General features: G+C 39.4%; 1 protein-coding gene across 8 annotated transcripts in view; it reads left to right on the top strand.

The window, feature by feature from the left end:
• The window catches only part of MPPED2 (metallophosphoesterase domain containing 2), a 202,159-nt gene that overhangs the window by 50,637 nt on the left and 134,251 nt on the right, over positions 1-17,271 (top strand). For all 8 annotated transcript variants that reach the window (XM_016920605.4, XM_063783956.1, XM_054662182.2 and 5 more), the window contains one exon: positions 114-295. In XM_016920605.4, coding sequence (XP_016776094.1) covers positions 114-295 — 182 coding nt within the window. The remainder of the gene's footprint in view (positions 1-113; positions 296-17,271) is intronic.

Genomic DNA, 17,271 nt, shown 5'->3' with positions numbered 1-17,271 from the left:
TGCGTCAGTTTGTCTGGGTGCATCCACGAATAATAATAAATATGTATGTGCGATGACAATTTCAAGGGTTCTAATATGTTTAACTGTTATGGGATCTGTTATGTCTACTTTAGGGTCGACCCCATCCCATATGACACTCCAAAACCAGCGGGCCACACGCGGTTTGTCTGCATCTCAGACACACACTCCAGAACAGATGGTATCCAGATGCCTTATGGGGACATCCTTCTCCACACAGGCGATTTCACCGAGCTGGGACTGCCCTCAGAGGTTAAGAAGTTTAATGACTGGTTAGGTAAGGAATGATTGCGTTCCGGCGGCCCCAATTAACCTTTCCCGTCCGAGTGTCACTCACTGCGTCCTAATTGAATTAGAGCACTTGGAAGCCAGCTCAGCCATTTCTCGTATGATATGCGGTGGTGTCTAGCTTTAATCCAATTCTGTTAATTAAAGATGAATTTTTAGATATTTAATTTTACTGTGCATCCTTTCAGTGCCTGGCCTTGGTGGCTCTGGGGCAAAGGGATGGAAAGCTTTGAAACCGATCTCATCTCACTCATTCTGCTTTAATGAGGGCATTCATTGGCACACAGGAGACCTAGAATCATATTTTTAATTCATTGGCTCTGCAATCTTTTTTTCCCCAGATATTATAAGCAAAGATATACAAATGACCTACTAGTAAGAGAACATTTCTAAGAAATGAAGGGGTTATAAAAGTCCTTATATGAAACAAAATTCCTATAGCACAGTGCTGCTTGGGAGCGGATTTCCTAAGTGAGCTGGAGGGTGTTCTAAGACCCCTGAAAACATGAGATGTATTACTGTAAAGTAAAAACTTGGGATGTGAAGTTGCCCTGTGTCCTGTAAAAAGGATAATAGCAATTTTCTGGGTATTGTGGAGGCACTCACAGGTCAGTTACTGCAAAATATTGGATCCTGGTTCCTCTTAGCAGAGGGAAAGAAGTGCAAATGTTCTGAGATTTTAGAATCCCTAAAGACGAAAGAATTATATAGTAAAGAGCAGACATCACTCTGGGAGCGTAACATTGTCAATAATATGTCAGCCAACAAAAATAACTTGGGAGATTTAGGCAAAAACATTACAACTTTGTTTTCCATCAAACTAAAGCAGGGTTTGAAAATTTTTTTAATTTTCGATTAAATGATAAGACGTGTTAATGGAAAGATGATATTTTAGAATCGTAAGCAATAAACTTAACTAATAACATAATTATTTTGATTTTTCATGTGACTTTGCTCATCTGTTCACATTTTATATGGTTGACATCTGAGTACATACCTGCTTTTTGACTTTTGGCTGTTTTCATTTAATAGTATTTATTGGTAAGACAAAACGTTTTTGCAAAATTTTCATATTTATTCTTTTTAATAGCAGCATGGCATTCATATGGTTGGCTATGCCTTTCTTTAATAAGACATCTCTCTAAAAATGAGCATTTAAATTGATAACAATTTTTCCTCTGGTAGCTAGCACTGAAATGTGCATTTTTGTTTGTGTATGTCGTTTTGTTTCTATTGATTTATTTCTTAGGGAAAAATACTATACTTAATTTGCTAAGTCAAAGGATATGAAATTCTCTATGGTTTTTGCTACATGTTGGCATCTTGCTTTTCAAGGGCACTGTAGCTGTGTGTTTCACTAGCAGTGAATGAATGTACAGGTACTAGTTTTATCATGGTCTTGGCAGCATTGGATGTTGGAGCATTTATATTTTGTGCTGTTTTAGTAGGTACTTAATCATGTTATTTAAAATGGCAAGATATTTTAAATATTATTTAGCATAATCTCATTTTTACAGATGACACAGAGATGTAGAGAAGTTAAGTGATTTTTTCAGTTTCATAGTGGCAGAGTTGGTTCTAAATCCAGATCTTTTCGCTTATGTTTTTTTTCTCTACAATAATCTCTTTATTTTAGCAACTGTCATCCATGAACTATTAGCAGTTAAAATTATTGTGGGTAAATCTTGAGAGTTTTAAACTAGTCTGTGTCAATGGAATTTCAACACAGAAATTATCAAGCTGCGTTGACAATGTTGATTTTTAAAGGAAGACAACAGCACTGTGGGAAGTGTTTATAGAAATGGAGGACAGGTTAGGGCTGGTTATAATCTTGTTTAGCCACTGACCTTGGGAAACTGAGTTAACCTTCCTTTTCCCCTTGGTTTCCCTCTGCAGGACGAAGGATTAATACTACTTGTCTTTCTGGATTGTTGTGTAGATTAATCAGTTAATGATTGCTGCTAGTAAGTTTTTGTGGGCCATTAATAACTGAATGGGGAATGTGCCGAATGAACCATCAAAATATATTTAAAGGGTAAAGAGAAGAAGAGGCCAGAGGAATTATTTAGTAGATCAGAAGTAAACACTGGGAGATTTTATAAGGGAAAGTACTCCATAAATGGAAATGTGTCATAACTAAGGAAATACAATGATAAGGAAATAAAATGCCAAGGCACAGCTGCATGGTCAGTGCCTTCTCTTCTTATTTCCCCTATGATCTGGTGAGACAGGAGGAAGAGGTTTCAGCATGGGTTGCAGAATGTGAGATTGAAGGGAGCCCTGGGATATGGTTAGAGAAATTGGGATCCCATAGAGAAGGCCAAGAATAGCTCAGTGTTACCCAGGCAACCTCATGGTGCTCAGAGGGTAAGAGATGGTGTGTGATAACACTCTACCACTTGGCTCAATGAGGACCCTTTCTGAAAGGGTGCTTCTAGCAGCAGCTGCCAGGTGGACTGGCAGAGTGGAGTCAGAGGTCAGATCAATCTAGGGTTTTAGGGCTTTTTCCATAATAGGGCATCCAACTGTCAGTGGGGCATGGGTCTCACAGATTTGGTAGGCATTTGGAGTCCACTGAATCTCTGATTTCTAGCTTTCTACTCTAGTGTAGACTTACCCTGATTATTGAAAACAACCTGACTGTCCCCCAGGCTCCTTTATTCTGTCTCTGAGCTAAGTTGTTTCTACTATAGGCCAGGCACTCCCTCTATACCTGTAACATCCTTCTGAAGTTGCTAATGTTATCCCCATTTTACCCAAGGTCATTTAGTATGTAAGAAGCTCATAGTGGCTGAGTATCCACCCAAGTACACTCAGCTAGTAGACATGGGGCTGTCTGACTCCAAAGTGTGAGCCCTTTTCCTTTGTCATTCTGTGATATTATGACAGGGCTTGTGGCATCTAGAAGCATGCACATTTGAAGCTTGTACTAGAAAGTGCTGTAGCTTCTGGCAGCTTCATGTGGAAGTTGAGTAGCTGTTTGGCTATGTGTTAATATTGCACGTATTTGAAAGATGTGTTAAAGCTCTGCCCATCTTAAATCTCACCCTTGACTTAGCAGCTGCAAGGCCAGGGAATCCCATCATGAGTTCTTTTTTGGTTCAGAGATGATGATCCCTGGTTAATCTGTACATATGTCACCTAGCAGGAGTAACAGGCAAAGTTATTGATATGCATAATTTATCAGATAATCGAGCACAGCTTCATCTTAGGTCATAAGAAGATTGAACTCAAACCAGATATCACTACAGGATGGAAGGGGAGTATAACATGTAATGATTATGAGCAACTGGGAAGACCCAGCCAGTTTTGAATTCACTACCTTTGTTAAGTTGTGTAAACTCTCAAGCCTTGATTTGCTCATTTCCAAAATGGGCATCATAATGATAATACACCTTACGGTGGTTGTGAGGATATGCTGTGTGATAAAGCTCATACTGTTCTTAGAACAACCTCTGGCCTGTATACAACTTTCAACTAATAGAGTAGAGGAAACCAACAGAGCCAGTGGCATAGAATCCCAAAAGCAGAAGTTAAAAGGAGCTGGCCCTGGGCATTTAAAGAGGGATCCAGAGTGTAAAGAGGGAGCACCAAAATGTATAAAAATGAGCCTCCCTTATAACAGTGACACTAACCAGACAGAATGTTAGGACAGGAAGAGACCTTGAAGGCCATGGAGTCCCACCTCCTAATCTGATAGAAGTGGAAACTGAGACTGGAGAGATTTAATGAATTGTCCATGGTTTTGCAGATAATTAATAGCCAAGTTGGGATAGAATTTGGATGGGTCAGGATGGGGTGGGTGAACTAACATGTATTAACATGTATTGTCTATGGGAGGTAAGGTCCAGATGCTGTACCCCTGCATTACATGTGTCATTTCATACAACCCCCACAATAACTTGTGAAGTAGGTATTATTAGCTTCCTTTTACCGTGTGAGGAAACTGAGCCTTGGTGAACTTAACAGTTCAGCAGTGACCTCAGGATTTGGACTTACGTCCATCAGACTCCAATTTCCAAGTGTATTTCCTTACCTCTCTTCCCAGAGTGGGGCTTGAAATCTGTTGGAGGAACTACATCCTGGGTAAAACCATGGTTCTTCGAATAACTGCCTCCTTTTAACACAAGTACTTACACGTACATATGTTCAGGGCCTAAGGTGGTTTGTTTCCTGAGAAAGCTGTTTTGTGGCACAGCCTCTCTACGTAAGCTGGCCGATGGAAGAGCATTATGAGGTAGGGAAGTATTCTCCCCATTTGGTGTAGACAATTTTGGCGAGTTACAACAAAGCAAATACCCGTAAAGAATTCTACAGATGCAGCCAGTCATGTAAGCTCCAAAGAATAGTCTAAATTATGTTATGACATTAGCATTTCATTGACCAGTCCTGGAAATGAGTAGCTACTGATGGTAGCCTGGAAATATTGTCTTTTTGGGCAAGCATTTCCCACTTACGAACACTTGAAATGATCAGGATATTCTAAAAACTGCAGCTACCACCGCATTGGCCCCTTTCCTCCCAAATCTCTACCATGGATTGGGGAATGAAACTTTGAATCCCTATATCAGACAGCTGGAGGGAGTGACAGAGCCCTTGTTTTCCATCTCTCCCCAGCCTGGCTAATCAGACATCCCAGTCCTCCATTTGCCCAGACAACCTGTGCCTCTCTTCACCTGGCTGCTGCCCGTAGTGCTGTCTTCAGGGCATCTAGTCTAGGGTCAGAGGGACAGGTGGCTTCTTATGGCCAAAGATTTATTGCCAGAGTGTATGGAGAGAGGTACAGATGAATCCTTCTTAAAGAAATACTTTTTAAAGTGATAGTCAGCTCTTATTGTCTCATTAACATTTTAGCTAACATGTGTTCTAGGTAAGCCATGAATAGGCTTTGGTGAGTTGAACTGGGACCCTGCCACCTAATAGTTAATAACATTTTCCTTCTTACCTTAGCAAAAATGCATACCAATCCCAGACTTGGCTTAAAAATAAACTTGTGAATTAGATAAAGTACCTGTCAGTTAAAATGTGATTATTTTTATTGCCTTGAACATCAGTGGCTTCTAATACCACATTCTCTAAAGGTACATTTTGCAAGGCCTCTTACCATGTGTGGCCTTCCTGCACGTTGGCCCTGTGTTCCTTCCACCTGTGCTTCTTTGAGATTACTTACTGTTCACTCGATTTCATCCCTGTTGTGCTTTCATCTTCAGAATACTTTTGGTAGCCTTCTTGAATATTGCAGTTTATGCTCATGGATGCTACACAAATAGGCATTAGAAGATCTCATCGTTTGATTGCACATCCACCTTCTTATTTCTGATTTTTCCCTTATGCCCATACCCAGTTTCTTCCCACTTTTCAAATGCAACATGTCCCTTCACACCTCTTTCCCTTTGCAAATGCTGTTCCCACTTCCTGGAATGACCGTCTCTAGGAGAACTCATCCTTTATGACAGATTCTCTTTCACAGTAAGCTACTTTCCTTAACACATCAGTCACCCGTCTGTGCATCCCTTCCCATGGCTATGCCATTGTTTACTTGTTTCTCTGCCCTACCAGACAGCAGTGTGCATAATGAGTGCTCTTGGTATGCCTGGTTCTGAGTATAGGGCCTGGAACATTGTTGGTGTACACAAATGTTTGTTGAATCATTGAGTGAGTGGATGAACATAAAGGTACAAGATGTTTTTTCCTGCTCCGCTTTTGGCCAAACTTTAAAATTATGTATGTATAGTGCCTAATCCTTCCCTCCCCTTCCTTTTTCTTTTATTCTCAAAGAACTTATAATATCCCATTGGCTGTTGTTGTTGATTCCTATATACTGTGCAGAAATAAGAAGGGTATATTGTTGCTGTTGAGTTTCCCACTTTATAATTAGAAAGGCAGAGTTTTTGGGTGGTCTAATCTTTCAGTCAAAAGTTTACATATAACAATCCAGTCAGTCAAAAATTCCTTTTAACACAGCATCATTGCCATGAACTTTTAATTATGGCCTTTCAATTATGGCCTTTCTTTGGTCTGGATTGTCATTTAATAGTTCCGAGCTACAGTTTCTCCAGCCCTAAAAGGGAGAACAAAAATGCTTCAAGGAAAATCTCAAGAAGAGGGTCATTCATATTTGTAAGAGCATTTTGTTAGACATGGCTGTAACAGAGTGTGACTGTAACCAGCATCCCAGATTGCAGACATACAAATCCATTTTTGCCTCTCTCAGAAGACTATATTCCCTTTCTAGTGATCCTGCTATTGGCCCAAAGTTTTGGAGCTGGTCTTTAGGAAAAACCTTCACCGCCTAAGCTGTTTATTTTATTCTTATAATATATGTTATACATGTGCATTCCTTTTAACTTAGAGATAAGTGAAAAGAAGAAAACAAAATTACCTATGAACAGATGTAACCACTGTTAACGTTAGTGTGAATTCATGTAGAATGTCTTCTATAAATACACACACACACACAAATATCTTTTGCCAAAATATAAGTCTTACAGTTGTATTGCTTTGTAGTCTCTTTTTCATCTTAACGATATATTATGAACCACTTTTCATATCACTGAATGTGGTTAAAATACTTTTTCCCAAGAAGAATACTTTCATTGTAAGATACACATAACATTATAAAAATTCAAATATTTGATGTGTGTAAAGTATAAAATATACATTCTCCATAATTATATTTCCAAAGTAATTACTTACTATTTGATGTATAGCATTTCAAAATTTTTTCTTTCTGTTTCTTTTTTTAATATCCTCAATAGCAGGAAATCTTCACCCATTTAGGGTCTTTGTTAAGGACTATTTTTTAAAATTGATAAAACTATGCGTGTAATCTTGTAACTTAAAAAATGAACACATCATGCTCTGTGTCAGCATAGCATTCTGTTGTACTGATGCACTTTAATTTATTTAGCTAGATCTCTTGCTAGATACATAAGGTATTTCCATTCTTTTATTATTCTACTTGCACTGAAGTGATGAACATCTTTCTTGCTCTCTCTTTGCAAACATCCTTAATTATATTCATAGGATATATTCCTAGAAGTAGAATTGTTTCTTCAGATGATGTGTATTTTTAAAAAATTATGTATTATCAAATTTCTCTTCATAAATATTGCAATTTCTCCATGATACTCTCCATAGTATTTGAGAGTCCGTGTCACATATTTTTGAGTACCCTCAGTGGCAGCAAATCTTCACCCTTTAAAGGGTTTTAAAAGATGACGATAGCTGGATGCAGTGGCACACACCTGTAGTTTGAGCTACTTTGAGGTTGAAGCCTAAGGATCACTTGAGCCCAGGAGTTCGAGACCAATCTGGGCAGCATAGTGAGACCCTGTCTCAATTATAAATAAATAAATAAAAGACTGTAAACAATTTTCTAATTATGAAAGCTCACATGTTCATTGTAAAAACATGTAAACATGAGGCCAGGCACGGTGGCTCACGCCTATAATCCCAGCACTTTGGGAGCCAAAGAGGGTGGATCACTTGAGGTCAGGAGTTTGAGACCAGCCTGGGCAACATGGCAAAACCCTGTCTCTACTAAAAAAATACAAAAGTTAGCCAGGTGTGGTGGTGTGTGCCTATAGCTCCAGCTACTCAAAAGACTGAGGCAGGAGAATCACTTGAACCCGGGAGGCAGAGGTTGCAGTGAGCCAAGATCGTGCTACTGCACTCTAGCCTGGGCAACAGAGCGAGACTCCGTCTCAAAAATAAAAGAAAGTAAATAGTGATACAGAAAAAAATTAAAATTGCCAATATATCCTATAAAGCTCACATGTAACTACTGTTAATGGCTGGTGTGTATCCTGTGGTGTGGTAGATGTGCGTGTGTGTGTGTGTGTATTGTGTATAAAAAGGCAGTGTGGTATTAGGTTACAAGCATGAGTATTGGATTGAGTCTGCCTATATTTAAATCCTGGTTTCAACATTATTAATTCTGTGATCTTCAATGTATTCATTTGTAAAAGGAGACTTATTAATGCTTAGTGTATCCAGCCTCTAAAGATTGCTGTGAAGTTAAGTAAGATAAAGGAGACCCAATGTGTACAAGTAGTGAATGGTCAGGAAATGTTATTTGCTGCTATGACATTTTCCGAGCATGCTGTGCAGTGACAGCTCTTTCATGCTCTGTTGTTGAGGTTCTGTTACTCCTGGGGAGGGCAGGAATTGGAGAGACGGGGAGGGGAGAACTCGGAGAAAGTGGCCCTGAAGTCTCTTGTGTCATAGCGACCTGCTGGCCTGTGGCCCACTCTGCCTGTGCAACACAGAAAACGGTGACACAGTGGCCCTACCTGGCCACCAGAAACCTGATGCTGCCCCCTTCCAAGTACCCCAGACCAAACTTACATAGAGGTCTCCTTAGACTCTGATTAACATCTGAACCACAGAAGCACGGCAGCAGGGCCTCTCCTTTCCCTTTCCCTCTTCCCCATTTCCTGTCCTCTCCCCTCTGTTCCCCTCTTTATTCTGACCCACTCTCTCTCCCCTCCAGCGTCGCCACCCTTCCTTCCAGAAACCACCCTTGCCCACCGGCTCCTGTCTTAACAATCTCCAGCACCAGGCTTTATTCACCAGGTTACCAAGGGCAGTTTTTAATTAAAAAAAAAAAACCCAAAAAACAACAACAAAAAAACAACTCTTTCACATAATACTTTCCAGGCATGGTTCACACATTTAAGATTTCTGATTTTTTGAAACAATAAAAAATATTAGGAACTGGAGCTGGTGAACTGGGCAAGGTAGGAGATGCCATTTTAAATAGAAAATAGAGGCCGGGCGCGGTGGCTCACACCTGTAATCCCAGCACTTTGGGAGGCCGAGACGGGCGGATCATGAGGTCAGGAGATCGAGACCATCTTGGCTAACACGGTGAAACCCCGTCTCTACTGAAAAAATACAAAAAAAAAATTAGCTGGACGTGGTGGTGGGCGCCTGTAGTCCCAGCTACTCCGAGAGGCTGAGGCAGGGCAATGGCGTGAACCTGGGAGGCGGAGCTTGCAGTGAGCCGAGATCACGCCACTGCACTCTAGCCTGGGCCACTGCACTCTAGCCTGGGCGACAGAGGGAGACTCTATCTCAAAAAAATAAAAAATAAAAAAAAATTTAAAAAAATAGAAAATAGAGATTGATACCTGGCAACTTTTCTCTAGTAAAGTACCTGGCACTTCCCAAAGAATCACTTCAGAAAGGATTTGAGCAGAGCAGCCTCACTGGAATGTTTATAGTCATGCAAGTTTATGATTACCTGTCATATCTAATAAAGAGGTAAAGGTAGGAGCCCTTTTTTTTTTTTTTTGAGATTTATTCTTGCTCTGTAGCCCAGGCTGGAGTGCAGTGGCACGATTTCGACTCACTGCAACCTCCACCAGGTAGAAGGCTTTAGGAAGGGCAGATAAGATTAACTCTTCCTATGATTTACAAAGAAGAATATGCCAGAGGTTTCCCTAGAGTCAAGATCTCTGATTCTTACTGTTGAGAGTTTAATACTCAAGTAGTTTCTTAATCTTTAGGTTGTTCACAAAAACAGTATCTAAAATGCTATACTTTTAAGTTTTTGATTCATAATTTGGTTTTCCTAGCAACCATCCTAGAGTTATGATTTATTGAAAGCTTCTCTTTCTAGTTCAAGAAATCCACTTAGGGTCCTTTTTTCTATTTTCTTTTCTTTCCCCTTTCTCATCATCATTGTTGTCCTTGTCGTGGTGTGTAATTCTAGGATTTCAGTAGGTGTCTGTGAGTTGCCTGTATGTTCTATCAGGTAGCTGTAACACAGCTTGTTTTATCTGTAATAGTACAGGATAAGAGTATTTGCTTAATACAAGTAACAGTTGATTCATGCTTATTATCTGTGTGTCTTTCTTTACATTGAATAATTTTTTTCCTATATGAATTACTTCATGGTCTAATTCATATAAAAGTGCATCTTTCCAATAAGGACAAAATTAAAGTGTAGTTCAATTTTGATAACAGAATTAAGTAAAGTACTTGGGGGAAAATAATGAACCCAAACACAGCATAGTTGAATATGCTCAAATAAGTAAGATTGGATTTTGTTCCATTAGAAAGGATCATTAGTGACCTGAGGACAAGATGACTAGGTCTTTTGTGATCCATGTGAACCCAATCCTCTGTGTTATGGGCAGCCATTTTCTTAAATTACATTAATTATTATGCCTTTAATTTATATGACATCTTTCCTCCAAAGGACTCAAAGTACCTTTTGAGTATATTAGATCATTAATGCTTATATTGTTTCAGGGGAGTTGATATGGGCAGATAGTATTATCTCTGCCTTACTGATGGATGGGTGGAGATCCAGAAAGGTGGAAGGACAGGCTGGGTCACATTGGAGCCACCATGAGAGCTGAAGTCACTGAGTTGACTCTGTGTTCCAGCCTTCAATTCTTAAGCTTCCTACTTTCTCCTTTCCTGAAATCTGCCCATCTCCTAAAGAGAAAAAAACATAGGCAAGACATACATAATTATTACTTCATCAGCTTAGCAGAAAAGCCAGGAAAACACTTTCCTGAAAAGGGTGACCTTTTAGGAATTTTACTGTATGAAAATTGTATCACTGTTAAACAAAATAAAAAAGCGGCTCTTTGAAAACAAAAAAGCCCTCAACTTTTCCAAACTATCTGGTCCAAGAGGAAACACTGAAGCCCCCTAAATCCTAGAGCAGGACTCTTGTGTCCTAGCACATGAAGGGACTTCATCCTCAGAAGATTATTTGTGTATATTCTAAGTGTCTCCTGAGGGCCAGGTTACTGCTTTGTGGGAGGCACTGAGAATGCAGAAGCAAAGTCACTGCATTTAGCATCCAGTCTCTGATTGTCATTATTTTTTCCCCATTTTGTAAATGAGGCAGCTAGAACTCAGAGAGTTCAAAGATCTTGCCCAATTTTGCACAGATTTGTCAGTGGGAGGCCTAGGACTGGGGGCTTTGTCTTTCCTTCCGATATGATGACATTTCTCATCATAGGCTAAGTCTGCCTATCAAAACCTAGGATATTATTCTAATTATTTGAGGTTTTATTGTTAGAATGGAGTGCTGGTTTTATCTTAATCATTCCCTCTCTTTCCAAATACTTGCATCTAACTGGAGACCAGATATTTTGACATAGATGGTAGAAAGTACACAGACACCTCAAAACCAATAATACCTCAAACTGAAATATATCGCCTCCAAATATTGCTTGTTCTTTTAAATTCCCCTTTTGACTCACAGTACCATTAATCCAGGTACCTGAACCTCCTGGAACTATGACTACATTTTATTTGTTTCACTTCCTGAGTGTCTTTCTGACCTCTATGGTGCCTAAAAAGACTGCCAAGCCCCAACTTGCCATTCATCTCTCCTGGAATCCCCCAATAATAATATCTAACACTCGTTGATCACCCACTATTGCCTGACCCTGTACCTGCATTAACTCATTTAATCCTCACAACACTCTGAGACTGGTTGATGCTGTTATCACCATTTTTACTGATGAAGACTTGGTATCTCTTTGTTATGGGCCCTCCCAACATACTGATATTTTTGTGGAATGCATTTTAGGAACCATGAACAGATGGAATGGAGTCTACTGTGGCATTCAAAGCTCTTCATGAACTGGTCCAACCTATCTGTCCACCTTAATTTCCCACCACACTTCTCTCTGGCCTCTCTCCCTCACTCTTTGGACTTGTGTGTTACTGTTTTCTCCCCTGTTCTCTCTCTTATTTTTATTTTTCATTTTTTTCCTTTTTTGAGACAGAGTCTCACTCTTGTCGCCCAGGCTGGAGTGCAATGGTGCTATCTCAGCTCACTGCAACCTCCGCCTCCCAGACTCAAGCGATTCTCCTGCCTCAGCCTCCCACTGAGTAGCTGGAATTACAGGCACTGGTCATCATGCCGAGCTAATTTTTGTATTTTTAGTAGGGACAGGTTTCACCATGTTGGCCAGGCTGGTCATGAACGCCTGACCTCAGGTGATCCACCTGCCTCAGCCTCCCAAAGTGCTGGGATTACAGGCATGAGCCACTGCGCCCAGCCCCTTGTTCTCTCTTCTTGACCACAGCAACTTTCTGGTCCAAGTTTGTTCCCACCTCGAACCTTTGTACTTAATCATCTCTTCAGTCTGTCAATTTCGCTCAAATGCCACCTCTTTGGTGAGGTCTTCTTATTTTACCTCTTTCTGCATATCCTTCTTTGTTGTTAGTTTTCCTCTGCTGAATGCTAGCTCTGCATGCCTGTAATCCCAGCTACTTGGGAGGCTGAGGCAGGAGAATTGCTTGAACCTGGGATGTGGAGGTTGCGGTGAGCTGAGATCACACCACTGCACTCCAGCCTGGGCAACAAGAGCGAAACTCCGTCTCAAAAAAAAAAAAAAAAAAAAGATGTGTTGCTTCCCTGGGCTTCAGCCCCCTTTTCTACAACAAGGGGAAGTTGTCACAGAGTCGTGAGGATGCAATTGAAGGCGCCTTATTGGAAGATGTCAAATGTCATGTAAATGTTAGACATGATCATTTTGTTGTTAATATCCTGTCCTATCCCTCATTGCCCTAGGTAGGAGGCCTCCCAATGCATTTCCAGTCCCTGCAACAGGTTTCTGGATAAGGATAGTCATCCTTGTACCAACGTGGCATTTGGTTTGGCTTTGATCTTCCCAGTACTCCATAGATCACTTTCATCTTAATTCCCCACCTCCCCCCAGCCTGCCTGTATATTGTTTCCAGGAATCTTGATTCCGTCTGTCCCCTGGGTTTTTGAATGCCATTTTCCTGGCCCTTCAAGCTGTATGGAGAGTCAGTTCCGCTTCCAGTCTATCATTGGACTCACTAATTCTTGATGTTTGCCACCCGCCCCCACCTTTGACTGATAAATTTTCATTATTGGTTTTGCGTGAAAGTCTTCAGGGCTCTACTCTGCCTGACCCCTGTGGTCACTTAGTGATTACATGCGCCAGCTGAGGTAATTTATTCACTTTGTTTTGGTGTGAACATGTCCCATGGGGCTTGTAACTGCTGTAATCACTTGACCCTAGTGACTGTTAAATGCTTTAAACACAGTTATTTTAAATTTATAATTGTTTTCATTAAAAATCCCTTATAGTAACTTAACTGACCTTGCTGTCAATGTGGCGTTATGTGCAGGGGGAGGAAATGAAAATATTATGATGCAAATAATATAGTACTCATCAGAGATATGTGGCAAATCATTAGCTCACTCCACACATTCTCACTTGGAGTCCTGCAAGGAAGATGAAAGGGAAGATGACATAATTATAGCACTGTCCACGTAATTCAATGCAGCCATTCCCACACGCAGGGCAGGCCACTAGCCTAGAGAGGTGAAAGTGGAGTGGAGTCCAAGGTTAAGTCCCAGAAGGGCCTCGCATCAGGCCCGTTAAATGTGTAGACAGCACTTCTCACACTGGTGGGCGGCCTCCATTGATTAATTATTTTTTAATTAACATTTCTTCAAGTTTCAGGAAAGTTGCAAGAATAATACAATGAACACTCATATACCCTTCACACAGATTTCCCCAACTGTTAATGTTTTGCTACATTTGCTTTATTATTCTCTTTCTAGGTGTGTGTGTGTGTGTGTGTATGTTTTCCTGAAGCATTCGAGTTTAAGTCATAGACATCATGCCCCTTTACCCTAAATATTTCTTTTTTTTTTTTTCTTTTTTTTTTATTATACTTTAAGTTTTAGGGTACATGTGCACATTGTGCAGGTTAGTTACATATGTATACATGTGCCATGCTGGTGCGCTGCACCCACCAACTCGTCATCTAGCATTAGGTATATCTCCCAATGCTATCCCTCCCCCCTCCCCCCTCCCCACCACAGTCCCCAGAGTATGATATTCCCCTTCCTGTGTCCATGTGATCTCATTGTTCAATTCCCACCTATGAGTGAGAATATGTGGTGTTTGGTTTTTTGTTCTTGGGATAGTTTACTGAGAATGATGGTTTCCAATTTCATCCATGTCCCTACAAAGGATATGAACTCATCATTTTTTATGGCTGCATGGTATTCCATGGTGTATATGTGCCACATTTTCTTAATCCAGTCTAAATATTTCAATGTATCTTTCCTAAGAACATGGATATTCATTTACATGAGCTCACTACAGTTATCAAAATCAAGAAATATAAATTAATACAACTGTTATGTAATCTATAGACCTTTTTCAAATTTTTCCAGTTGTCTTAATCATGCCATTTATGACATTTTTTTTTCTATTCCAGGCTTCTATACAGAATCATGCATTGCAGTCAGTTTTAAAACTCAAACCAAATCAAAACACTGTTTCTTACTTTGTTGCCTTAAGGAATAAGGATTTCTTAATGGAAACTTGGTCCTATGAAATTAGGATTTGGACCTACATTTCTAATAATCATGAGAATTGCTGTATATTAAGTGACAAGACACCACACTAGGTGTATATTTTGCAAACACATTTATCTCATTCAGCCCTCCCAGCGAACATACAAGGAAGTTATTCTTGATCTGCAGCTCCAGATGCTGCAACTCAGAGAGGTCACCATGCTCTGGGTCACAGAGCTCCAAGGGGCAGTATCTATGTCCCACATCCTGCATTCTTCTGCGGCATACAAGAAGGGTGGGACTCCAGGATCCTGGAGACTAGTAGCCACGTGGAAACGACTGATGTTATATTTGTTTCATTTCTAGTTTTTACATTTTACTGGCAAAGGTCAGAAGATATATTTACATTAGAAAGTTACCTAATACGTATTTTGACTTCAAAAGATACTGCCTGGTGTCCTGATTAATTTTAACAATTAATGAAATTTGTAACAAATGTCAAATAAACTAGGTTTGTTTAATGGAATGCTGCTAGACTGCTGACCAGAAAGTGCTAAATAATGAAATCCAAAGAGCCTTGATAACCTGGCTTGTGGTACTGGACATTTGGACGCTGAGATACTCTGTGTGTTTCTGGCCTGGCTGTTAGTCCTTGTGGAAACTTGAAATCATGTTCCAGAGTTGTGAATTGAATGGCCCTTACAAAGGCGTTTGATTAGCAAGCTTTCATAATTTAGCCTAAATGGGGCTGGTGGGGATGATTCAGTTCCAGACTTATGGTTACATCCCTATATTTGGTTTTGGTTTTGTTTATTCTTGTTTTTTTTTTCTTTCCTTTCTATTTTATTCCTAAATCCAGGATTTCTGTGAATACTGGATTCACAAAATGAAGAATATACAATGAAAATACTAAAATATCAGTTAGGTTTCCTAAATCTCCCCCCAAATTCATAAATTACAGCTAACTATTCTAGCATTCCTCCTAGTAGCCCCAGTACTATTATTACTATTACTAGCACTACCACCACCATCATCACCACTTGGGGAAGGAAGTGGGGATAGTTGTGCATTTTCATTTAAAAATTTTCAGTATTTTTCCAATATGTTATTTCTGGTTGGGGCTGCTGCTTATCTGTAAAGTGCTTTTCTACAAAGTGTAAAGAGGAGTCCCCTGGGCCTGGTGGGTACATACTCGGTGAATGGCAGATAGCTCCCACTTACCCCCTTGGCTGCTACTCTTCTTGTACAGTGAACAACCTTTGCAACCAAAATTAAAAGTCATTTCTTCCAACATAATTATTTTCTGGCACATCATAAAATTCTCCCCTATTTTGTAACGTAAAAAGTGACATTTTGACTAAGGAAATTGATAATTATTTTAAGAAATGATGTATGTTTTATAGGCTATTTATTACAAATGCTAAAATCAAATGCTGTAAATACTCCCTTCATTTCCAAATACTTACTGTATATGAAAATGACATATAAGACAATATCAAAAAGTCATAGGTGACAAATAAAAATAAATGCTAGCACAAAACATTAACCAAAGATAGGTAATAAAAAGTGAAAAGAAAGGCAAACAAAAAGAAGTCTTATTCTGTTTTGATTTGTCCCCCAAATGAACATTCTTTTTGTTTGCCTTATTTTAGCATTTATGTAGGGAAAAAATGACTTAATTTTGGTTACATTGCCTGAATTTCCCAGCTTTTTTCACATCCGGAATTTGTGTTAATGCCATATTTATAGTACACCCTAAATGAATAATTAAGCAGCTAACTATAACATGCATTATTGATCTATCATAGATGTTATTGCAGCAAGTTTTATGTACATTATGAAACTGGGGTAAACTTTTTTTACTTTTTTTTTAGCTGTTCAAATTTTAAGAGCAGGAAAGAAGCAGCATTCTTTTTTTCTAATTTCAGGATAAACGTGTACAATTAAACTGTGTTGTTTCCCTTCTCACTGCCGTTTTTATGAATCTCACTTATCCTTCTTTGTTTGGAAATTAGGAGGTAAAGCTCCTTTTGGTTTTGAAGAGACTGTACTTGCCTGTGAGGGCAGACATCTAACTATAAAATATACAACCTCTGAGCTTTGATTTGTCTGTAAAATGTTGAGAACAATGTTAGGAAGTTCTTCACTTGCTGACTCTAAATTAATCCTATTCCCTAGTCATTTGAGACTCAGTGCCCACCAAGTCCTGTATAGTTCTTCCCTTTATTACCTCAATTTGGAATTGTTAATCAACCAAGAGCATATAATAATGTTAGTGGTGGTGATGGTGATGGTAGTGGTAGTAATAGTAATAATAGTACTGGGGTTACTAGTAGGAATACCAGAATAGTTAGCTGTAATTTAGGAATTTAGGAAACCTAACTGATATTTTAGTATTTTCATTGTGTATTCTTCATTTTGTGAATCCATTATTCATAGAAATCCTGGATTTAGGAAGCAATGTAACCACAGAGCCTGATAATGTTTGTGTATATATAGACACATATATATATCTCCTTAACATCATTTTTTATGATTTTACACTCATATATATGTGTATCCTAGCATTCCTACTGGTAGCTCCAGTACTATTATTACTATTACTACCACTACCACCACCATCAGTACTATTATATGTGTATATT

This window comes from Pan troglodytes, chromosome 9 (genome assembly GCF_028858775.2).
Source record: "Pan troglodytes isolate AG18354 chromosome 9, NHGRI_mPanTro3-v2.0_pri, whole genome shotgun sequence".
Taxonomy (NCBI): domain Eukaryota; kingdom Metazoa; phylum Chordata; class Mammalia; order Primates; family Hominidae; genus Pan; species Pan troglodytes.
Note: the sequence above shows the minus strand (reverse complement) of the source record. Positions and strands in the feature narration are given on the sequence as shown.